We start from the raw sequence: 23203 nt of genomic DNA on the forward strand, positions 1-23203 counted from the left end.
GTGGACCACAGAAACAATTCTTCCCACAGCTAGGTTAGTGAACCGGTAGGTGCATTGGGGTCACTAACAAGAGCATGGGAGACTGGGCAGGGCACCCCTGGACGGGTCATGAGTCAAGAAAACCATATGCCCGGAGCTTCCTACCTGACTTGCAATGGGCTGCCTCACCAAAGGGCACCCTCCCCCTGGGAGTTGTGTGTTTTATACCCTTCTGGAGGGTTCTTGTGAATCTTGACAGCTTCTCGTCTTTCTGAGCCTTCTACATCTCACGAGATTGTTTTCCAATCAGAGGAAATTTCCCCTTAGCCCTTCTGTGAGTTCGGCTTCCTATGTGAGCTGATTTACAAGAGTCAGTCCAGCTCTTCCCCTGGATACAACACGCATCGCCTCACACTGCACTCAGTTCGCCATACAGTCATGGCATTTCCACATAGCAAAGTGTCTTATTCGATATATTTAATTTAGCCTTCATTTTTTTTTTTTTATCACTCAGTATTTTTCAGCTTTTAAACACTTTCTATCAATGGCTCTCTTGGCTTATGCAATGAAATTCTCTCTTGAGGGCTGGAGAGATGGCTTAGTGGTTAAACGCTTGCCTATGAAGCCTAAGGACCCCAGTTCGAGGCTTGATTCCCCAGGACCCACATTAACCACATACACAAGGGGGCACACGTGTCTGGAGTTTGTTTGCAGTGGCTGGAGACCCTGGCACATCCATTCTCTCTCTCTCTCTCTCTCCCCCTCTATCTGCCTCTTTCTCTCTCTGTCTGTCGCTCTAAACTAAATAAAGAAAAGAAAATAAAATATTTTTTTAAAATTCTCTCTTGAATCCTTCCTCTTGCTCTGACTCTACCCTTCCAGCCTTTTCCCTCACCATCCATCTCTTCTGAATCCAGACCCAGGCTGGCAGGCTTTGCAAGTAAGCACGTTTCACTGATGAACCATCTCCTCAACCCTACATACAGCATTTGAAGATATCTGAATACCTATAAAGTAGATATCTCACTCCTGGACATAATGTCGTAAGAATATTAGCTGGGGAAGAAAGAAGTCCTTACACAGAAAAGTTGATGTGGGTTGATCAGTAAAGGGAAAACAAAAAAACAAAAAAACACCCAGGATCCATGTTGGTTTAGGAAACAAATAATTTATGGGTTTTTACCTTGAGCAGATATTATAAGTTTCAATGTGGGTCCTGCCATTGGGATGTGGGCCAGCTAGAAAGTGATCAAAATCGTTGAGGGAAGGAATTAGCAAACGTTTTCTGAAGAAAAGCACAGTATACATTTTAGACAGGTTACCTGATAGGTTGTAGTCTCCCAGGTTGCCGGTGCCTAGGGCAGGATAGAGTTAAAATACTGAATTATCAGGCTGGAGGGATGGCTTTATGGTTAAGGCAGTTGCCTGCAGAGCCAAAGGACCCAGGTTCAATTCCCCAGGGTCCACGTTAGCCAGTTGCACAAGGGGGCACATGTGTCTGGAGGTCGTTTACAGCAGCTGGAAGCCCTGGCACGCCCATGCTCTCCCTCTCTCTCTCTCTCTCTCTCTCTCTCTCTCTCTCTCTCTCTCTCTCTCTCTCTCTGTCAAATAAGTAATGAAATAAAAACTATTTAGAAAACACTGTATTATCTAGTTTGTTGGGTGGAGATATAGTTAAGCGCTATAATGCATGCCCAGAGTGTGTGAAGCACTCATACAAGCCCTAGTATGAAAAAAATTATTAATTTTTGACTGAACCCTATCTTTACTCAACAGCAAAGCCAATATTGAACTGGGTCAAGTTCTTCACATCTTTAGCATGCAGATGAATTCTAGGAAAGCATTTGGAAATTCTTTCCTGAGGAAGTGATAAGGAATAATACATAATCATAATTATGTATTATTATATTATTATATATTATATATATTATTATAAACTATAATAATAATACAATAATTATTTCCTAAGGAAGTGTAAGAAATGTATTATGAAAAGTAGTGTTGATATTTTTTTTTTCCATAAAGAGCCAGCTTGTAATTAACTGAAAGTTTACTAAGCCATGTGGGGAATCCAGCAACTATCCACACGGTGTCAGAACCTTACCCATGGACCAAGCAACGTTGCACATCTTACCCTTGAGAAGATATGTTTATTGTTTAATGGCATTGAATTATTTTCCATTGGGAAGTGTTTTCAGAGCCTTGGATTACATGCTGAGTATATATTCCTAAGGAGAAACAATTTCATGCAACCAATTCAATGGAATAAAACAATGCAAGTCTCTCCCAGAAATAAAGCTTAGAATTTTAACACTAACACCAAGATAAAACATAAATTCTTAATAAAATTAATACAAACTATTCATAGTGGGATCAATGTATGAGAGAGAACATGTCTTTGTTTGTATTTCTGAGTCTGGGTAATCTCATTTTGTGTAAGTTTTCCAGGTCTAGCTGCTTTTCTGCAGATTTCATCATTTCATCTTTCCTGACTGCTGAGTAGAATTCCATTTGTTTATATGTACCGCATCTTCATTACCCATTCATTAGTGAGTGGGAATCTGGGCTGATTCCATTCCCTAGCTATCAGGAATAGAGCGGCAGCAAACACAGCTGGGCAAGAATCCCTATGGGAGAATCTTGAGAGCATGCATGCAGGAGCAGTGCAGGTCAAATGGTAGACATAATTCTGGATTTTTAAGGAACCTCCATGCTGGTTTCTACAGTGCCTGTACAACCTTGTGCTCCCACCAGCAGTGGCTGGGGGTTCCTATTTCTCCACACCCTTCCTTTCTCCACAGCGATTAGCAATATCCCCACCAAGGAGGTCCCTCAGTGGAATGCGGGGGAGGGGACAAAAGCGCATCATCTGATGGGACTACGACCAAAGTTCAATACGTTCATAAATTAAAGTTTTCAATTTAAAGAAAAAGAAAATTAAAGGCTGGAGGGATGGCTTAGCAGTTAAGATGTTTGCCTGCGAAGCCAAAAGACCCAGGTTCAATTCCCCAGGACATTAGCCAGATGCACAAAGGGGCACACTCGTCTGGAGTTTGTTTGCAGTGGCTGGAGGCCCTGGCATGCCCATCCTCTCCCTCTCCCTCTCCCTCTCTCTCTCTCTTTCTCCCTCTCCCTCATCCTCTCTCTCTCTCTCTCTCTCTCTCTCTCTCCCTCTTTCTCTGTCAAATAAATAAATAAATAAAAATATTTTTAAAAAGAAAATTAAGAAACCAAAAAAAAATCAGTACAATCCTGAAGATCAGGAATGTGTAGTTAATTTCTAATAAGATAATTTAAATCTATTTTGCCTAGGACAAAACAGATAGTGTTCACTGAACTAATAGGAGCAAAAACTAAAGAAGGGATTGCACAGAAAATAAAGGCCAAGCATGCTGCAGGAGCTGAGGGATTCTAAGTGCGCACGCATCTGGACTTCGTTTGCAGTGGCTGGAGGCCATGGCGCACCCATTCTCTCCTCTCTCTCTCTCTCTCTTGGCCTATGTCTGTCACTTTCAATAAATGAATAAATAAAGCATATGAATATCATCGTGGTCATGGAACATATGACAGATTTTATGCCTTCTACCTTATATTTATATATTCGCCTATGCTCCAAACCCTCAAAACCTGTTAACCTTCCCTTCTGGAACTTGATTTATCTGAGGTTTACACAGCCTTACATTATACAAGTCATAGATGTATATTTTAAATCAGAATTTGTAAATCTAAAATACTTTGTAGACAAACGGAACTTTAAGTCAGAAAATTAATGGACTTCATGGTTCCTTCTTTAAATGGGCCACAATAATTTTCATCAATGTCATGGGATGGAAAGCATCAACTCCCTGTTTTCTTTGATCTTGTCTAAATCAGAAAACAGAGAGTGGCCCATGCATCTGGAGCACATTTGCAGAGGCTGGAGGCCTTGGCATGCCCATTCTCTCTCGGCCTCTCTTCTCCCCATCTCTCTCTGCTTGCAAATAAATAAGTAAAAATTTAAAGTGACGCTGGAAATATCTGTTTGGTAAGAAGGTTAAAAAAGGTAAAGCTTGGCAGTCTCTTATACAAGGCTTCCAGAGGGATTTGAAAACATGAATTTAATGGTCAAAAGCAATTTTTTTTTTTTTGAGAGAGAGAGAGAGAAAGCAAAAGAATGATAGAGGGAGAGAGCGAGAGAGAGAGAGAGAGAGAGAGAGGGAGAGTTGGTGCGCCAGAACCTCAGCCAGTGCACTTGAACTCCAGACACTCACGCCACCTAGTGGGCATGTGCAACCTTGCGCTTGCCTCACCTTTGTGCGTCTGGCTAATGTGGAATCTGGAGAATTGAACATGGATTGTTAGGCTTCACAGGGAAGTGCCTGAACCACTAAGCCATTTCTCCAGCCTAAAGTACTTTCTTAATACCTAAATCCTACACAGAAGGGGGTATGGAAAAAAATGCCATGAAGTTGGCCAAACATCTTATTAACTCAAGAACACACTATTACTGACTTTCCACTCACGCCACTTCACTCAGGAATTGATTGTAAGCACCCAGACACATCAGGGGCACACCTGGAGTTCACATGTAGGTGCACATAGGTGTGGGTTCGTGCATATGAACGATATACTTACATACACAAGGGGCCATTTTGGGGGGTTGAGCTTAGGAACTCTGTTTACTACTGCTTATCCAAGGATTCATTGAACTTGATCTCCACAAGGATCAGATATATATATAAAACAATATGATCTGGTTGCTTTTCTGCATATATATGACTTTCTTATATATGCAACTTTTGTGTTTGATGAAGAAACTCATAAAGTACGGGTCGGTGGGTTGGTTTCCACTCCATTACGCATCCAAGGAATGCCTTAAAACCTGTTCCAGTTGGATTCCAGCTATATGCATCAAACCCAGTTTAACAAAATCTAAATCTAACACAGTAATAATAAAAAAAGTCTCAACTTCTTAGAAAAAAAGTTGGCTCAATGGCACTATGATCAATAGTCCAGAGTTTGTATTTATTTATTTGAGAGAGAGAGAGAGAGAGAGAGAGAGAGATGTCAGAGCCTCTAACAAACTCCAGATGCATGCACCATTTTGGGCATCTGACTTACATGGCTACTATGGAATTGAACCTGGGTCCTTTGGCTTTGTCAGCAAGCATCTTAACAGCTAGGTCATCTCTCCAACTGCATTCTCTCTCTCTGCCTCTCTCTTTCTCAGGGTGTGTGTGTGTGTGTGTGTGTGTGTGTGTGTCTTTCTCTCTCTCTGTCTGAAATAAATAAATCATGTATTTTAAAAGTAAATAAATCAATGTCTTTGGGATGTGTTGCAGTCAGGTTCGCATTGCTGGCAGAAATCACCCCACCAAGAGCAGCTTGTGGGCAAAAGGGGTCTACTTTGGCTTATAGACTCAAGGGGAAACTCCATGATGGCAGGGGAAATGATGGCGTGAGCAGAGGGTGGACATCACCTCCTTGCCAATATCAGGTGGACAACAGGAACAGGAGAGTGTGCCAAACACTGGCAAGAGGAAACTGGCTATAACACCCATAAGCCCACCCCCAACAGTACACTGCCTCCAGGAGGTGTTAATTCCCAAATCTCAGTCCACTGGGAACCTAGAGAACCCCTAGATTTATGGGGGACACCTGCATCAAACTACCACAGGGTGCTCTCTCAGGTCTGTAAATGTCAGCAGAAGGAACAGCGAGTTGCAAAAGCAGCCACGGCCCCGTCCTGCAATTCCAGCGTGGGGAAGCAGAGACAGGCGGGTCCCTCCGGGTTGCTGTCTAATCTAGCGGGCAAGCTCCAGGGCGATGAGAAACTCTGTGTCAAAAGAAAAACAAAATGTGGACGGTATCTGAGGAGCGGGAAACTAAGTTCTTCTCTAACCTCGCCTGCATGCGCGCGGGCAAGCACACACAACGTAGGAAGTTACAATCATGAGAGGAAGGAGTTTAAGACAGTTGTCAACAGAGCAAACTGCAGCATACTGGGTTTGCTAGATGTATAAGTTCCTGGAACCAACTCAGTAGGCTTGAATTCTGGGTAGAACCCAGCAACACTCACCAAAGAGCTGCAGCCCAGAAGACAGTGCGTGTGATGCCCAGGGATCCTGACCGAACGTTCAGTTCTGGACAGTCTATAGAAGAGGTTGGCTTTTCAGGGGCCAGCACAGGAAGGGAGGTGCCGAGGAATTATTATTTTCCCATTTTTTGCTGTATAATACAGCACAAATTTAGTGGTTTAACACAATACAGACTTATTCTCTTACACTTCTAGAGGTCGCAAGCCTGAGATCCATCCTACTGTGGTTTGATTCCCTGGTACCCATATAAGCCAGAGGCATGATGGCACATGCTTCTAAAATTCATTTGCAGGGGCTGGAGGTCCTACAATGTCCATTCTCTCCCTCCCTCCCTCTCTCTCAATCTCTCTCTTTCTCTTTCTCTCTCTGTCTCTCTCTCCAATGATAAATAAATAAATAAAGTGTTCAGGGGTTGGAGAGATGGCTCAGCAGTTAAGGCACTTTCCTTCAAAGCCCAAGCACCCAGGTTCAATCCCCCAGTACCCACATAAAGCCAGATGCACAAGGTTGTACATGTGTCTGGAGTTTGCTTACAATGGCAAAATATCCTGCCACATCCCTTCTCTTTCTCTTTCTCTCTCAATTTTCTCTCCTTCCCCCCCCTCTATGTCTCTCTCTCTCTCCATCACTCTCTCAGTAAATAAGTAAACAAATGCATATATAATATATACATATATGCAATCATTTTCAAAAGCCTATTCCAGCCAGGCACGATGGACTACATCTGTAATTCTAGCCCTTGGGAGGTACAAGCAGAAGAAATATGAGTTTGAAAACCATCTATTCTATATAGTGAGACCCTGTTCCACGCTAAATAAATAAGTAAATATGTAAATAATGTTAATTTTATTCAGGCGACAACTTTCTCTTTACTAAAGTATACTTCTCCTATCTTAATGGTACATGGGAAATTGTTGTGAACTCCTGAACACGAGTTAAATTTATGAAGGCCCTTAATCAGCTTTAAGGAGGGCTTAGCGGCTGCATAAATACTGCCCCAAGAAAGAGCTGGTTCCAGATTCCTGAAGAATGAGATTTCCTTTTCATGCCAGACTGTCTCAGCACTCAGATATGTGGTCCGCTCCACACGAGCATCTCTAAAGACCGGTGTCTGCTTCCATCTGCTGGCTGGAGAACTGAACATCACCAGGCCTTTACAGGTGACTTCTTGGGTCTTTTGTGTTTGTTTCTGACTTGAAGATAGGACATCAGATCCTTTGTAAAGAACCCTTGAGAACCTTGAAAACAGAAGTCAAATAGAAAGCAGTGACTCAGCAAAGGAGCAGGGATTATAAGAGAGCAGAAAAGCACATTTGAGCTTCATGGTTTAAATTTAAATCTGTATAGTGGAGAGGTTTGGTTTTCGTTGTTGTTGTTAGCTGCATTCCTCTCTATGGAGAAATGGGCTGGGTGGGCTAAGTATTATGGAAAATGAGCACATGAGGGAGAAGGAATGGTGAAGTGTCAGTGAGTAGCTTGTAGATCGCAGTCAAGGAAGCATTTCTGAGCCCCGGTGCCGGGGGATCCAGTCCTTGATACTGACCTTTCAGAGAGCTGCGTTGTGCCGTCATGGTTTATGTCCTCAGGAGGTAGTAACGGCTGAGATCGCCGGAGAAGAGAAAGTTGGAAAACCCAGAAGCTAGTGCATTAAGATTTTTCTAAACAAAAGAAAAAGACTTTTGAGTGGAAAGTCATTGGAAGGGTGGACCTGATTGACTAGTACTTAGGAAGTGGGCTTTTAGAGAGAGAGAACCACGGTTTTGTTGTTGTTGTTGTTGTTTAAAAAAAAAACACTGGTTGGGCTGGAGAGATGGCTTAGCAGTTAAGGCATTTGCCTGCAAAGCCAAAGGATCCCGGTTTGATTCTCCAGGACCCTTGTAAGCCAGATGCACAAGGGGGCGCATGCATCTGGAGTTTGTCTGCAGTGGCTGCGTGCCCTAGTGCACCCATTCTCTCTCTCTTTCTCTCTCTCAAATAAATAAATAAAATATGCTTTAAAAAACACTGGTTGTAGACAGTGAAAAGCTAGCTGGCCCTCTTCATGTCTATTTTCCTTCCAACTACTTGCATCTAAAAAAAAAAAGAACTGTTTTATCCCACTTGCCTTCTTTGCTCCTCTGTTAAAATAAAAACAGGGATTGACTTATGTCCCCTTCCTGAACATGTGACATTTGTACAAAAAATCTTCTATGAAAATGATTTATAATCTGTAGACTTTACTTGGATGATGTCTTGAGATGTAAAATCCCACCCTTTGGGTTGTGGGTTTTGTTTTTTTTTTCCAAACAAATCTGATCTTAAAAAGAAAAAAAAAAAAAAAAGGTCATTGAAATATGTTCACAGACTGAATAGTTGTCCTATGGTTCTTTGCTTTTACCTTTCTGTACTAAGAACTCCTTGAGCTACTATATTTTATAAATGTGTATAACTCTGAGAGGATCAGTAAGTGCATACTTAATAGAATTGCTTTAATCAACATTGTATTTTAAGAAATGAGAATAATTTTAAAAAGAAACTATCATAGCATATTTAACAAAATAGGTCTCTTTCATAAATCCCCAAAAAAAGACGTCCATTCAAATCACCAATAATTACGATCTAATCTGTCTTTTGCACATGTGTATATTTCAAACAAATTGAATTAAAATTGTCCTGAGGTGAATACAACTGAAGTATGACTTAAATGCCAGTAAGAGATTCCAACAAGGGAGAGGTGGCCTGTCTTCATAAGAGACTCAAAGGTAAAAGGCCGCAAAGGGAAGGGAGGCACCGGACAGTGAACAGAGGACAGCAGGAGAAGCAGGCTGGAGAGAGGTGTCTCTGGTCTGAAGCAATACAGAGGGGCTAGGCGCCACGGACGAGGAGAGGCAGGGTCTTCGGGAGAAGCCCAAGCTGAAATACCAGCCAAAGAGCCATGTGGAAAAGTTCTACCGCAGTCAGGTTCGCATGGCTGGTAGAAATCATTCAACCAAGAGCAGCTTGTGGGAAAATAAGGAAGTTTATTTTGCCTTAGAGGCTTGAGGGGGAAGCTCCATGATGGCAAGGGAAAACGATGGCATGAGCAGAGGGTGGACATCACCCCCTGGCCAACATCAGGTGGACAACAGCAACAGGAGAGTGTGCCAAACACTGGCAAAGGGACTCAGGCTATAACACCCATAAACCGGCCTCCAACAGTACACCACCTCCAGGAGGCGTTCATTCCCAAATCTCCATCAGCTGGGAACCTGGCGTTCAGAACACCGGAGTGGATGGGGAACACCTGAGTCAGACCAGCACACGTTCTAAGAAGAGGCCGTAGGTGAGGGGACTTTTATGACTGGCTATGGAGGAGATGAGGGACAGAGACAGAATGTGCAGTCACCATGGGCATTGGAAGAGTGGTCGGGACGCTCTTCCTCTTGCCATGGTGGCTAACATAAGGGATGAATGCCACAGCAGCTCAGCCCCTGGGATGTGAGGGCACTGAACACCAGTGGCAAGAGTCCCAGGGTTCCCAACCCTCTAGCAAGCAGCCTGTGAGGGTTGTGTGCTGGGCAGGCAACGTCATATTTTATATATATATATATAAAACAGGGGCTAGAAAGACAGCTTAGCAGTTAAGTCGCTTGCCTGTGAAGCCTAAGGACCCAGGTTTGATTCCCCAGGTCCCACGTAAGCCAGATGCACAAGGTGGTGCACACATCTGGAGTTTGTTTGCAGTGGCTAGAGGCTCTGGCATGCTCATATTTCCTCTCTCTCTCTCTCTACCTATCTATCTCTATCTCTCTCTCATTTCCACCCATTTCTCTCAAATAAACATTTAAAATTCTGGGGCTGGAGAGATGGCTTAGTGGTTGCCTGTGAAGCCTAAGGACCCACATTGGACTCTCCAGATCCCACCTAAGTCACATGCACAAAAGTGAGGCAAGGACTGGGGAGATGGCCTAGCAGTGAAGGCATTCACCTGTGATGCCAAAGGACCCAGGTTTGATCCCCCAGGGCCCATGTAAACCAGATGCACAAGGTAGCACATGTATTTGGAGTTCATTTACAGTGGATGGAGGCCCTGTTGTGCCTGTTCTCTCTCTCTCTCTCTCTTTCTTTCAAATAAATAAAAATAAAATATTTAGAAAAATTTAAAGAGACATTGACTCTTCCCCCCACCCATAATGCATGACCCATAATCGCCATGGTGTTGACTTGCATCTCCAATGAGGAAGGCCTCTTCAGAAAAGAGCAGGGAGGAGGAAAATGATGGTACCAACATGTGTGGTCTACATACTAAATATGTCCATTACTAAAAAAAAAAAAAAAAAAAAAGAAAAGAAAATTTAAGTGAGGCAAGCGCAAGGTCACACATGCCCATTCAGTGGCACAAGCCTTTAGAGTTTGATTTCAGTGGCTTGAGGTCCTGGCATTCCAATTCTGTGTGTGTGTGTGTGTGTGTGTGTGTCCCTCTTTCTCCCTCAATTAAATAAAAATAAAATATTATTTTTAAGTGAGGGAAATGCAAGGTCTGCGCATGCCCACTTGGTGGCACAAATGACTGGAGTGCGATTGCAGTGGTGGCTGAAGCCCTGGCAAGCCAAGCCAATTCTCTCCCCTCTGTTTCTCTCCCTCTCTCTCTCTCTCTCTCCCTCCCTCTCTCCCTCCCTCCATCCCACTCTCTCTTAAATAAAATACTGGCAGGTCTGGGAAGATACCTCAGTGGGAAGTGTTTGTCCTGGACCTGAGTTTGAATCCCCCATGTCCCTGGAAAATGGCAGGTGGGGTGGCACGCCTTTAATCCCAGCCCTCGGGAGGCAGAGGTAGGAGGATCACTGTGAGTTCAAGGCCACCCTGAGACTACATAGTGAATGCCAGGTCAGCTTGCGCTAGAGCAAGACCCTACCTTAAAAAAGAAAGAAAGAAAGAAAGAAAGAAAGAAAGAAAGAAAGAAAGGAAGGAAGGAAGGAAGGAAGGAAGGAAGGAAGGAAGGAAGGAAGGAAGGAAAAGCAAAAGAAAAAAGCCCTTATGACCTACAAGGGAGATACAATGAATGTAATTAGGCTCTGAATCTAGAATGAGCCACTCGGGGCTCTCTAGAGGAACATAACTGATAGAACGGATTGGTATTGAAGGAGGATTTATAGAATTAGCTTACGGAGTCCAATAAGAGCTGTCCACAGGTTTGAACGTCTCATGCGGCTGGATGCCTCAGCTGGCTTATTCCAGGAACTAACTTCCTGGGGGACTCCTGGAGAGCTGCTGGTCTTCAGTCCACGTTGGAAGGCTGATGAAACTTGGGTCCAACGTCCACCAAGAGCAGCTGAACAGGGTACAAGCACGTACGAGTGAAGAGTGGGGAAATCCAGGTGAAAAAAAAAATTCATTTGCCAACAACACAAGCAGCCAGGTGAAAAAGACCAGATCCTTCCTCCAAATGGTCACTTGACAGACAAGGGGACTCTCCAGAGTGTGAGAGTTCAGCAAGTTCAGACCGCTACCAAGCAGTGGAGGTGGATTGCTGTCAGAGGTCATCAAAGGGCATGCCATTTCATCCAAACTCTGCTGGTGATCTGAAACAAATATTAATGGACTTTAAAGAAATTTTGCAATTCTATTGATCAATGGCTGCCGGCAAGCTATCGATTTTGAGAGGCCGGTGTCGGCGGCTCCTCTGACCTGTCCTGTTTTTCAGAAAAGCAGTCTAGCTGATTTAAGGATCAGCAAGAAATGAACCTAGGAAAATACTCTTTGGTATCTGAAAGCATTCTGGTGTTTCATCTGTATGATTCTGAGCTCATCAGGTCCAATTGGTCTGTGTACCTACATTGCTGATTTCCAGTGATCTTGCTGGGAACAGTGGTGCATGTCTGAAATCCTAGCACATGGGAGGCTGAAGCAAGATTGCAGGTTCAAGGCCTGCCTGGGATACATAGAAAGATTTTGTTAATAAGAAAAGAAAGAAGGGGGCCAGGTGTGGTGGCACTAGACTTTAATCTCAGCACTTGGGAGGCAGAGGTAGGAGGATAGCCATGAGTTCGAGGCTACCCTGAGACTACAGAGTGAATTCCAGGTCAGACTGGACTAGAATGAGATCCTACTTTGAAAAAAGAAAGAAAGAGAAGGCGGGGAAGAGGGAAGGAGAGAAGAAGGGAGGGAAGGGAAAAGAAAGGAGAGAAAGGAAGAGACAGGGAGGAAAGAAAGTAAGTCAGTCAGTCTCTGGCCTATCAGAATGTCATGTGCTACTTTAATCAAGATCCCAAAGACCCACAGGAGTTTAGGAACTGGCAGAGGAGTAAGTGGAGACAATTTTATCAGCTTCTAGTTTGCCTTCTGATCATTCTCCCTCTCCACAGTCTGGTCCCTCCCATGTAGAACCATATAGTCTACAAATTAGCAAGGAGTAGAACCCATGAACCAATGTATCAGATACATACTATTATAGATGTACCAATGATTGCCATGCAAGCATGATCATGGGTAATATTCTTTACACACACACACACACACACACACACACACACACACACACACACTGGGGAGAATGCTCTAATTTCCAATAGTGCTCTTGAAACAGAGCCCCAGGTTTGAGTTGGACTAGGCAAAGTGTTTGAGTTGTTGAATTCATTAAACCTTATTCCTATGAAAAAATAAAATAAAATCAAGGATGGAGCACTTAAGGTACTTGCCTGTGAAAACTAAGGACCCATGTTCAATTCAATCTCTTTCTAGAGCTCACCTTAGCCAGACACACAATGATGAGGCAAGTGCAAAGTTGCACGTACCCACTAGGTGGCGCAAGCATCTGGAGTTTGATTGCAGTGGCTGAGGCCCAGGTGTGCCATTATCTCTGTAAAAAAAATTAATAAATTAAATTTGAAAAAAAAAAAAAAATCAGCCCGGTATGGTGGCTCACACCTTAATCCCAGCACTCAGGAGGCAGAGGTAGAAGGATCACTGTGAATTCAAGGTCACCCTGAGATTACATAGTGAATTCCAGGTCAGCCTGGGCTAGAGTGAGACCTTACCTCAAAAAAACCAAAACAATAAATAAAATAAATCATAAAAGGCCTTACAACTGAGTGGCCATTTTTTACTTCGTTTTGATATAAGGAATTGGAAATACCTCTCATGAGTAGGTACTTTGCAAATTCATGGGGATATCCATTATTTTAATCACTTCATATTACAGATCTATCCAAGTACCAATCATGATATATGTATCTTATATTTTGAATTCTAGTGTAACCTGGAGACACATTTTTTTTAATTACAGTGGATTCTTTTTTATTGGGAAGAAATGGAAGATATGTTACATTTCTATTCCTAAAGACAAAAAAAAAATCATACAGCTAACTCAATTGAATAAAAACAATACAGGCCGTTTCTAGAAATAAAGCTTAATATTTTAACCTTAATATAAAATAATGTAGAAATTCTGAAAAATGTTTAATACAAATTTGAAAGACACAAAACCAGAGTGAATTTCTAGGTAGATCATTTTTTCTCCTATTTGCCTAGGACAATGACCTAAAAAGATAGTTAATCATCATTGGACTAAAAGGAAAAAAAAGCCAACCAGCTATTTAAAGAGGGACTTGCACCACAAATAAAAGTTGGACATGTTCCAGGTGCTGTAGGAATCTAAATTCAGGTAAGAACCTTTGAAACTCTTGAATTTCATTATTTCTTCTATGTGACTATTTTACAAATGCAAAGAATTTTTTTTGTTGTTTGTTTTTTGAGATAGGGCCTCACTCTGGTCCAGGCTGACCTGAAATTCACTATGTAGTCTCAGGGTGGCCTCAAACTCACGGCGATCCTCCTACCTCTACCTCCCAAGGGCTGGGATTAAAGGTGTGCACCACCACACCTGGCTGAAAAATATTTTTGTAGTCATGGCACATATTACAAATTTTAATCCCTTATGTCTACTGTATCCATATGTTGCAAATCTTTGGGACCTGTCAACAATCCTTTCTTGAAATGGAGATTATTCAGTTGTACATAGTCTTAAATTACAGGGAGCCACTGGGTGTACACATTTAAAATAAAAGTCTGTAAATCTGCTTTTAATACTTTCTAGGCATGCAGAACTTAAAATTTGCATAACTGGACCTCAAGTCACCTCTTCCAATTCCTCTACAGACAATTATTTTTCACCCACTTGCATAGAAGAATTAGAGTTGATTCTCTCTCTCTCTCTTTGATTTCTTTGATCTCATTTGAACTGGATAATGGAGAGCGGGGAGTTACTTGCTAAAGACAGAGACATAGATGTGTCTCCAAGTCACTTGTCCACCTTTGATTTCTACTTTACACATCTAACGGATGACTTATAAGGAAGGAAAATGAACAGATGTCCCTGATCATCTTACCTCCAGTTGAATGGGATAACGAAAATGCTGGTCAGCCTAGTTCCCAGTGTAGAACCAAGATGGCTGCTCTTGCAAGGAAAGTGTGACTGTCAGGGTAATTTGGGGTGGACGAGGTCTGTGTCCTTCCCTTTTCATCCTTGCTCAGCTTCCTTTCCTGCCCTGCTTTCCTGTGAGCCCAGGTAGTAAAAGCGAGGCACATTGACGTGGGTGCTGGGAAACTTCTGCCCCCACCTCAACCCAGTCTAACTGGGAAGCCTGAACTGGTGGTCTCTTCAGGGGACATTGCTGGAACGCCTTAAAAGGCCTGTGGTCACCTATAAACATTCTATGGCCCAATTATTTACCTTGGCCTTTGACTACCAAGAAAAAAAAAAAAAAAAAAAACTACATTCAGAGGGGGGAAAAATATGTCCCGTGCCCCCAATTCAGGCTCCAAATTCCAAGGTGCAGGGGAAGGGAGGGCTCTCACTCGAGCCTCTGCCGACACTGTAAGTTCTTAGTTGTAGATGTAAATTGCTGCTTCATTTCTATAAGAAGTGGAGAATAAGGCTCCTTTCCTCCTGACTCTTTTGCTGTTAATTTTCCCCCAAGTTTCAGGAAAGAGATGTACCATTCTGGCTTTTCTGCAAAAGGATAGCAAATGCAGAGGAATTGGCAGTGTGAGTGGGGGACTCACTGTCTCACTGGAACCCCAGTGCAGGAGGGGTTATTTCAGGGAAGGTACCTGAGAATACTGAGGAGACGTAGAGAGGTTTCTTCTTAGAATAGTCATTCATCCGTCAAAGTAACTGTGGGCAGATTGGAAAAGGAAACTGGAAAACAAGCTTGCCTCAGGCTGTGGAAGAGGCTCAAACGTAAACTGTGCCTTGTGTTTAAAAGTGGTATGATTCTGGGGTGACATATGCATAAATATAATATGCACTAAGGAGAGACAAGATCCCATGAGACCAGACAAGCATTAGAAGCTTTAAACCAGGTATGGGTGTTGAAAAGGTTGTGAATAGAGCTGGAAAAGAATCTACCCATTTTGTCCCCCTAAATCAATGTTTTGCCATTTGCTGATTCTGTGTTCCCAGCAACTTCATAGAATACAACAAACATAAACAGTGATAATCAGGCTGAAGGGATGGCTTAGCAGTTAAGCACTTGCCTGTGAAGGCTGAGGACCCCGGTTCAAGGCTCCATTCCCCAGGACCCACTTTAGCCAGATGCACAAGGGGGCACACGCATCTGGCGTTTGTTTGCAGGGGCTGGAGGCCCTGGTGCCCCCATTCTCTATCTCTCTGTGTGCCTGTTTCTCTCTGTGTCACTCTCAAATAAATAAATAAATAAACGATTTAAAAAATAAATAGTGATAATCAATTGCATAGTAGTGCATTGTCAAAAATTACATATGCTCCCATATGTCCATGGCCCTGCTTCACGTGGCCTCAGTGCCTGTGGCTTCTCCCAATGAGCTTGCTGTTCCCTGAGTTCCTCATGCTTCTAAAGCCAGTACCAGGGGGGTGATGTGGCCAAATTTATAAACCCAGGGGAGAATAAAACCTGACTTTGAGGAGCAGGATACTCTTTCTAGGACCTCTCTGCTCAAAACAATGTGCATTCTTGGACTGGAGAGATAACTGAGTGGCGAAGGTGCTGGCCTACAAAGCCAAAGGACCTGAGTTCAGGTCCTCAGAACCACATAATCACAAGGTGGTGCACGCATCTGGAGGTTGTTTGCAGTGACTAGAGACCCTGGAGTGCCCATTTCTCTCTCTCTCTCTCTCTCTCTCTCTCTCCCTCTCTCCTTTCTCACTCTTTTTCTCTCTCTCAAATAAATCATTTTTTAAAGTTTTTTTTTAAAAAGAATGTGCATTCTTTACTAGTTGGAGCCTTACATGGCTTAGATTTTGACCTCAGGACATCATCCCAATTGTCCCAATGCTGAACAAGTGACCCAACTCGTCTTTTTTCTTGTTGTTTTGGTTTGGTTTGGGTTTCCAAGGCAGGGTCTCAGTCTGGCCCAGGCTGACCTGGAATTCACTATGTAGTCTCAGGGTGTCCTTGAACTCATGGCAATCCTCCTACCTTTGCCTCCCAAGTGCTGGGATTAAAAGTGTACACCACCATTCCTGGCTTTTCCCCCCCATTTTTAAAAATTATTGACAATTTCTATAGTTATAGACAATAAATCATGATAATTCTCCCCCCCCTTTTTCCTTTCACAGCTCCATTCTCCATCATATCCCCTCCCCTCTCAATCAGTCTCTCTTTTATTTTGATGTCATTATCTTTTCCTCCTATAATACTGGTCTTGTACAGGCAGTGTCAGGAACTGCAAGGTCATGGATATCCAGGCCATTTTGTGTCTGGAGCACGTTGTAAGGAGTCCTACCCTTCCTTTGGCTCTTACATTCCTCCCACCACCTCTTCCCCAATGGACTCCAAGCCTTGGAAGGTGTTATAGAGATATTTCAGTGCTGAGCACTCCTCTGTCACTTCTTCTGAACACTATGGTGCCTTTGAGTCACAGCAGAGGTCACTGCCATCTGAAAAGAGAAGCTTCTCTAACCAAAAGTGAGAGTAGAATTAATATATGGGTATGAACATTAAGAGAAGTGCTTACCAGGCTATTTGGTGAGCAGAACGTATGCATTTAGCTGACTGTAGCAGACGTTTCACCCTAAGTGCAATTGTTCTTTAACAATTGTGGCTTCAGTGACCTAAACTCAGTCTCTGTGCCTGTAACTTTAAGCTTGCTCACATTCTTTCTGAATCAAATATATATACATATATATACATATATGTATGTATGTATGTATATATATAAATAATATTTTTCTTTTCTGACAAGTGCACCAGTCCATTGCATCTAAATTTCACTCTGCTCAAATTTCTAGGACATGGACAAGAACTCAGCCTCAGATCTGTCTCAGTTTCTGTTTTCTCTTCTGAAATCTCATAAGCTGAGCCTTCATGGCCCACACTTCTTTCTAGCTTGTGGCCTGTCAAGAACGGCCCATCAAGCTCTGCATGCAGCACTGTAACACCTCTCTAGTCCAACGTTCCAAATCCCTCCACAGCCCTCCCACGAACCCGTTTCAAAAGAGCAAAACCTCACTCAGATTCACCATGGCAATGATCTCACATCTCACGTCAATTTAATCTTTCTTTTTGTAAAAATTTTTTTGTTTATTTTTATTTATTTATTTGAGAGCAACAGACAGAGAAAGAAAGAGGGTGATAGGTAGAGAGAGAATGGGTGCTCCCTTGTGCATCTGGCTAACGTGGGTCCTGGGGAATCGAGCCTCGAACCGGGGTCCTTAGGCTTCACAGGCAAGCGCTTAACCGCTGAGCCATCTCTCCAGCCCTTAATCTACTTCCTTGTTAGTGGGACGTCAGAAGCAGCTTGTAGAAGGGAGGGTTTATTTCAGGCTCATAGTTCTGAGGGGAGTTTCATGATGGTAGAGAAGGAAAAGCTGGGACATCCCATCTCCACATGAGGCAGGAAGGAAGCCAGCTCTCCACACCCAGCCGGACTGGACCAGTCGGCCCCCCAGTACCACCTGATAACACACCTTCCAGCTAGGCTCAGCCTCACAAAGGCTTCACCAGCTCAGGCAAAAATCACAAATACTTGAGGCTAGTGGGAGAGTGTTTTACATTCAAACCACCACAGAGATTTAACTTTTTTTGTTTGTTTGTTTGTTTTTTTGTTTTTCAAGGTAGGGTCTTACTCTAGCCCAGGCTGAGCTGAAATTCACTTATGGAGTCTCAGGGTGGCCTCGAACTCTCAGTAATCCTCCTACCTCTGCCTCTTGAGTGCTGGGATTAAAGGCATGCGCCACCACGCCCAGCGAGATTTAACTTTTAAGATAAACTTCTCTTATTCTTTGATACTAAAACACTTGTAGTCAATTTTTTTCCCTACAGCTGTGACAGTGTAGTAAATTAAACAAAATGAGAAATTAACATAATTTCTAAGAGGAAGTAATGATCCACCCAACTGTTTATCATCATGGAGCTAGTTAACTGTAAACATAATAAGAAATGTAGGAACCCAGTATTAAGACAAAATTAAATATATACAGCAGGGTAAAAACATGGACAATATAATACCATTTGTGCTACAAAAGACAATGTTATGTGTTTAACTAACAACTTTATATCACGCTTCTCAATAAGGAGACAAAGTTGAAAGGAAAAACAATCTATGTAGTCTGTTCCAGTTGTGTTTTTAACTGTATTGTCTTTGGGCAAATAAATGAAAAACATAAGGTAAGTCAGGGTTAGGGAGATGGCTCAGCAATTGAGGCACTCACCTCAAAGCTTAACGAACTGAGTTCGATTCCCCAGCACTCAGATATATGCACAAAGTGGCACATGCATCTGGAATTCATTTGTGGTGGTTGGAGGCCCTGGCACGCCCATTCTCCCCCGCAACCCCCCCCCCGGCCCCTTCTCTCTGTGTCTTTCTGCTTAAAATAAAGAAATCATTTTTTTAAAAAGTAAATCAAACATAGCCAGTCTCTCTGAGAGGTACTTTAAGCATACAATGTGCTTCTCTCTGCCTTTTGAAGCTGTCTCTAAAGGTAATCACTCTATGAACCCACCTCATGCAATTCAACTTATCGGATTTTTTTCTACTTATTCATATCTACTATGTCCTTTAAAACTCACAAAGATAAATTAAACTTACATTTTACTTTCATGACTCTTGTGATCAGGATACTTGGAAAGATATAGAAGTCATAATTTATACCATTTAATGGTTTTGCTTATTGAGAATATATTTCATTTAAACAACTGTCATGTCAAATTTCTCTCTGTTAATTTATCTCCTTAACTAATAATTTTCCTAAGTCTAGAACTTCGTATCCTTTCTTTCCCAGTTTTGGCCTAAGCACTGATCTTGTGTACTAGTTGGGACACAGTAAGAACTTCGTAAGGTTGGCTGGTTTGGGTTGACCTTGTGTTTTATTGCTAAACTGTATGCTTTAAAAGTGAACTACATTACTTTTTCCTTGGCTAGGTGATCGAGCAGAGCATCAGCAGTAGCTGAAAACGTCTCCATCACGTTGCCCTTCAACCATGGATCAAAGTCAAAATTTAACCAAAAATGAGAATATCCCATCTTCAGGAAAACAGAAAAACAAATGTTGTGATGGATTCAAGGTAGAAGGAGAATAATGTTTCCAAACTAAGATAAGAAAACAAATCATTTTTATTTGTAGAAAAGGAAGCCAGTTGTTTAAAGGAATATTGCGCTTCAAATTAAAGCTTTTAATCAAAGCAGCTAGTAAGATATAAGCAAGATGATCTATATCTTGATTTAAATGTCTTTAAGATGCTTAAGTGTTCGTTTATATTTAATAATAGAAATGTGTGATACTGTTCTTAGGTTCCTGATAGGTGAAGCAATGGCTAGAAATGTGGAAGTAAAGTAAAAGAAGCTGTTGTGTAATATGTAAAAATATCCTTGAAAGTAATCTGTAAACCCAGATTTAATGTTTCATGAGCAATTGTGCAGTTGGGGCAAATAATAAGATTCAGCATAATTTATAAATAAGCATACTTAAATATTCTTAATATTCTTTTCTCAGCAAGTTGTATTTGATAACTTAAGGGAACAGCTGTTGAGAAAGAATTTGCCATAAAAAGACCTGGCACAGTGACCTAGCAAATGACTGAGTAAATCTACTTAATTTTTCATCTGAAAAATAGTAAAAATAATAAGTCTGTCCTTGGTTCTCACAGAAGTGTGCTTAGTGAATGATGTTTGCTCATTCATGAACAGGAAAAAATGTCCCTCAAGCACAGTGTGACATCAGGAAACTGAAACTCGGCGAACTTGAGAAAGTCGCCTGAAGTCACCTTACCTTGCAAACTAAAAGGACTTGAACTCAAGGCGAATCCCATAAGACCTTCACAGAGGTTTTCAGGAGATAATGGAATCAGTCACCTTTTGCCAATATTTTATGCTCCTTACATAGAGGAGGTTGTTTATTATACACGTAAATAGATGCTGTTGTTGTTGTAAGCATTTTTCCTTTTAACTTTGTTCAGGGAACATGAGGTTTATTTGTTTTTTAGACACTAGTCTGGTAAAGTCTGTTCTGATGTAATGCTTGAATAATGTTTAAGCAGAAAGAGAGTGTTGCAGTCCGGTTCACATTGCTGGTAGAAATCACCCAACCAAGAGCAGCTTCTGGGGAAAAGAGGTTTATTCTGGCTTACAGGCTCGAGGGGAAGCTCCACGATGGCAGGGGAAAACAATGGCATGAGCAGAGGGTGGACATCACCCCCTGGCCAACATCAGGTGGACAATAGCAACAGGAGAGTGTGCCAAACACTGGCAAGGGGAAACTGCCTATAACACCCATAAGCCCACTCCCAACAATGCACTTCACTACAAATTCACCAACAATTGTCATGTTGTTTTAACTTAATGTAATTTTTTGTTTAGATGTGCACCTTGTGTGTATGGTGTAGTGTACACAACCCGTGGTGTGTGGGTGTGTATATGCTGATGTATGGGTGTGTATGTGCAGGTGGATAGGTGTGTGTGTGCGGGTGTATGGGTGCGTGTGTGCTGGTGTATGGCTGTGTGTGCTGGTGTATGGGAATGTGTGTGCTGATATGTGGGTGTGTATGTGCTGGTGTATGGGTGTGGGTGTGTGCTGGTGCAAGGGTGTGTATGCTGGTACATGGGTGTGTATGTGCTGGTACATGGGTGGGTGTGTGTGTGCTGGTTCATGGGTGTGTACATGCTGCTGTACTGGCTGTTCATCCCTTGCAGCCCACCCACGTTTTATTTTCTTGAGATCGGGTCTTCTCCTTCACCCTGAGCTACCACCCGTGGTAACCCCAGGGCTTCTCCAGCCTCTGCACCACCGCCTCCATAGATTCGGATTACAGTTACGCCTTGCTGGCTTTGCGTGGGTTTGGGGTATCACACGTGGTCACCTCTCACAAGCGCTCCTCATGCCTGAGTATCAAGTTCCCTCCCTGCCGACTCAGCCCCCTGCCCCCCCAGCTACGGCGATGGCTCTGCCGATGCAAGGTAACATCTCCTTGTCAAGTCAGCTCACGTTTCCCTGGTGACTAGTGATGCTGACAGTATCTTTGTGCGTCTGTGTTTTCCGGTTTGTTATATATATTATATATATATATACACACACACACATATATATACATGTATATATATATATATTATAATATATATATGTATATATATATATATTGCTTGTGTGTATGTAATGTGATGTGTGTGTGTGTGTGTGTGTTGTATTCACATGTATGTGCCCTGGCAGCAGCGCGTGTGGGCTCCTGAGGTAGCCGGAACAAAACATCAACTGTCCTATCTCCCCATTGCTCTTCCACCTCTTCTTGTTTGAGCCAAAGCCTCTTACTGATGCCACAAGTGGCTTTTCACAAGGTTGGGCAATTCTCTTGACTCTGCTCCCTTTGGAGGGCCATTTTCGAAATGCCCTGGCTGCCACTCACTGCAATTGGCATCTGTGGTCCACTTGGAAACAAAGAATAGCTTGCAGATGCTGACCACCCAGAAAGGGTGTCTGGTCTCTTATGACACAGTTTATGACGGTGACCTGAAACAACAATGTGAACCTTATTGTTCTCCTAAGTTAGAAAATAGTGCTTTACCTACATATGGATTATGACATTCAAAGGGCTGAGAAGTTCCAGTCGCTACAGGAGAAAATTAGGCATGCTTTCCATAATAAAAATATGTTTAAGTAAACAAGAAACACTATTTTAATTCCTGGTCCGTATAAACATTATATACTATTTTTTTTAACTAACCATTTCTCTCTTTTTCTTCTGCTTTTCCTTAGATGTTTTTGGTAGCTCTGTCACTCAGCTACATTTGTAAGGCCTTAGGTGGGATCATTATGAAAAGTTCCATCACTCAAATAGAAAGGAGATTTGACATTTCTTCTTCCATGGCTGGTTTAATTGATGGAGGCTTTGAAATGGGTAACTTTTATTTCCATTTTAATAATCAGACTCGCAGAGATAAAACACCATGCAGGCATGTTTGACCCTGAAAGTTCTCCCCTGGCAAATTTGGAATATCGGAAACATTTTGTTGTTACTGTCACACATGGGTTGGGGTGCGGTCGCTCTGGGAGTAAGGAGTGCGATATGGCGAGTCTCCTACAAGTCACAACAAAATGTCCCCCCCTCACGATGCAAGCATTAAGGATGAAGGGCTGTCTTTGTACAAACTCGGTGCTCTCGGACTAACACTTGTGACACTTCTTACCATTCTTCATCAACGTGCCCTGGCACGCAAACTTGCAGAGAGTTAGTGACTGCTGGATGCTCAGCCTCTATCCCTCCCCACCCAAAGGCTCTGGGAACCTTGCAGAAGAGGAGGCAGAAAGAATGACTGAGCAGGAGGATGGGGAGAAGGGCTCCAAGGTGTCGGTTACCTTCATGGGTTCACAGCAGCTGTGGTTTCCTGCAAAAGACTGAACCTTGTCAATCTTCTCATCATGGATGGTGAAGCGTGCCTAAGACCCCGTGACTCTCAGAATAGCTAGTGGTTGCTGGCGGGTGGGGAGTTACGTTCATCCATGCTGGAGCCACTAGTCAGTTACACATTCCATAGTAATCTCCCACGATCATGCAAGCAGCCTTACTTTAACTCTGTAGATGTTTTTAAAAGACAAGTGAGTAAGATAGGGATTTTTGGAGAAAGGGAGATGTTAGTAAAAGGAGAAGGACGTAAGAGAGGGTAATGTAGATAAATAAGATAAAAGTACATTATGTGTATCTATGAATGTGTCAGAAATG

The 23203-nt window shown here is 42.6% G+C and overlaps 1 protein-coding gene and 1 long non-coding RNA gene across 3 annotated transcripts in view; one reads left to right on the forward strand and one right to left on the reverse strand.

The window, feature by feature from the left end:
* Window positions 1-6887: 6887 nt before the first annotated feature.
* On the reverse strand, window positions 6888-11315 carry LOC123456422. The gene is made up of 3 exons (XR_006634518.1): window positions 11182-11315; window positions 7600-7714; window positions 6888-7294 (listed from the first exon to the last, which is right to left on the reverse strand). It is a non-coding gene; the product is annotated as an uncharacterized LOC123456422 (long non-coding RNA).
* Slco1b3 (solute carrier organic anion transporter family member 1B3) overlaps window positions 7087-23203 on the forward strand; it is a 59051-nt gene continuing 42934 nt past the window's right edge. The window contains exons 1-3 of one of the 2 annotated variants that reach the window (XM_045139529.1): window positions 7087-7216; window positions 19416-19558; window positions 22240-22381. In XM_045139529.1, the coding sequence (XP_044995464.1) occupies window positions 19475-19558; window positions 22240-22381 (226 nt within the window). In that variant the 5' untranslated portion in view covers window positions 7087-7216; window positions 19416-19474. Of the gene's footprint in view, window positions 7217-13642; window positions 13678-19415; window positions 19559-22239; window positions 22382-23203 lie in introns of those variants that run through there. The other variant, XM_004664378.2, reaches the window with a different exon arrangement.

This window comes from Jaculus jaculus, chromosome 22 (genome assembly GCF_020740685.1).
Source record: "Jaculus jaculus isolate mJacJac1 chromosome 22, mJacJac1.mat.Y.cur, whole genome shotgun sequence".
Taxonomy (NCBI): Eukaryota; Metazoa; Chordata; class Mammalia; order Rodentia; family Dipodidae; genus Jaculus; species Jaculus jaculus.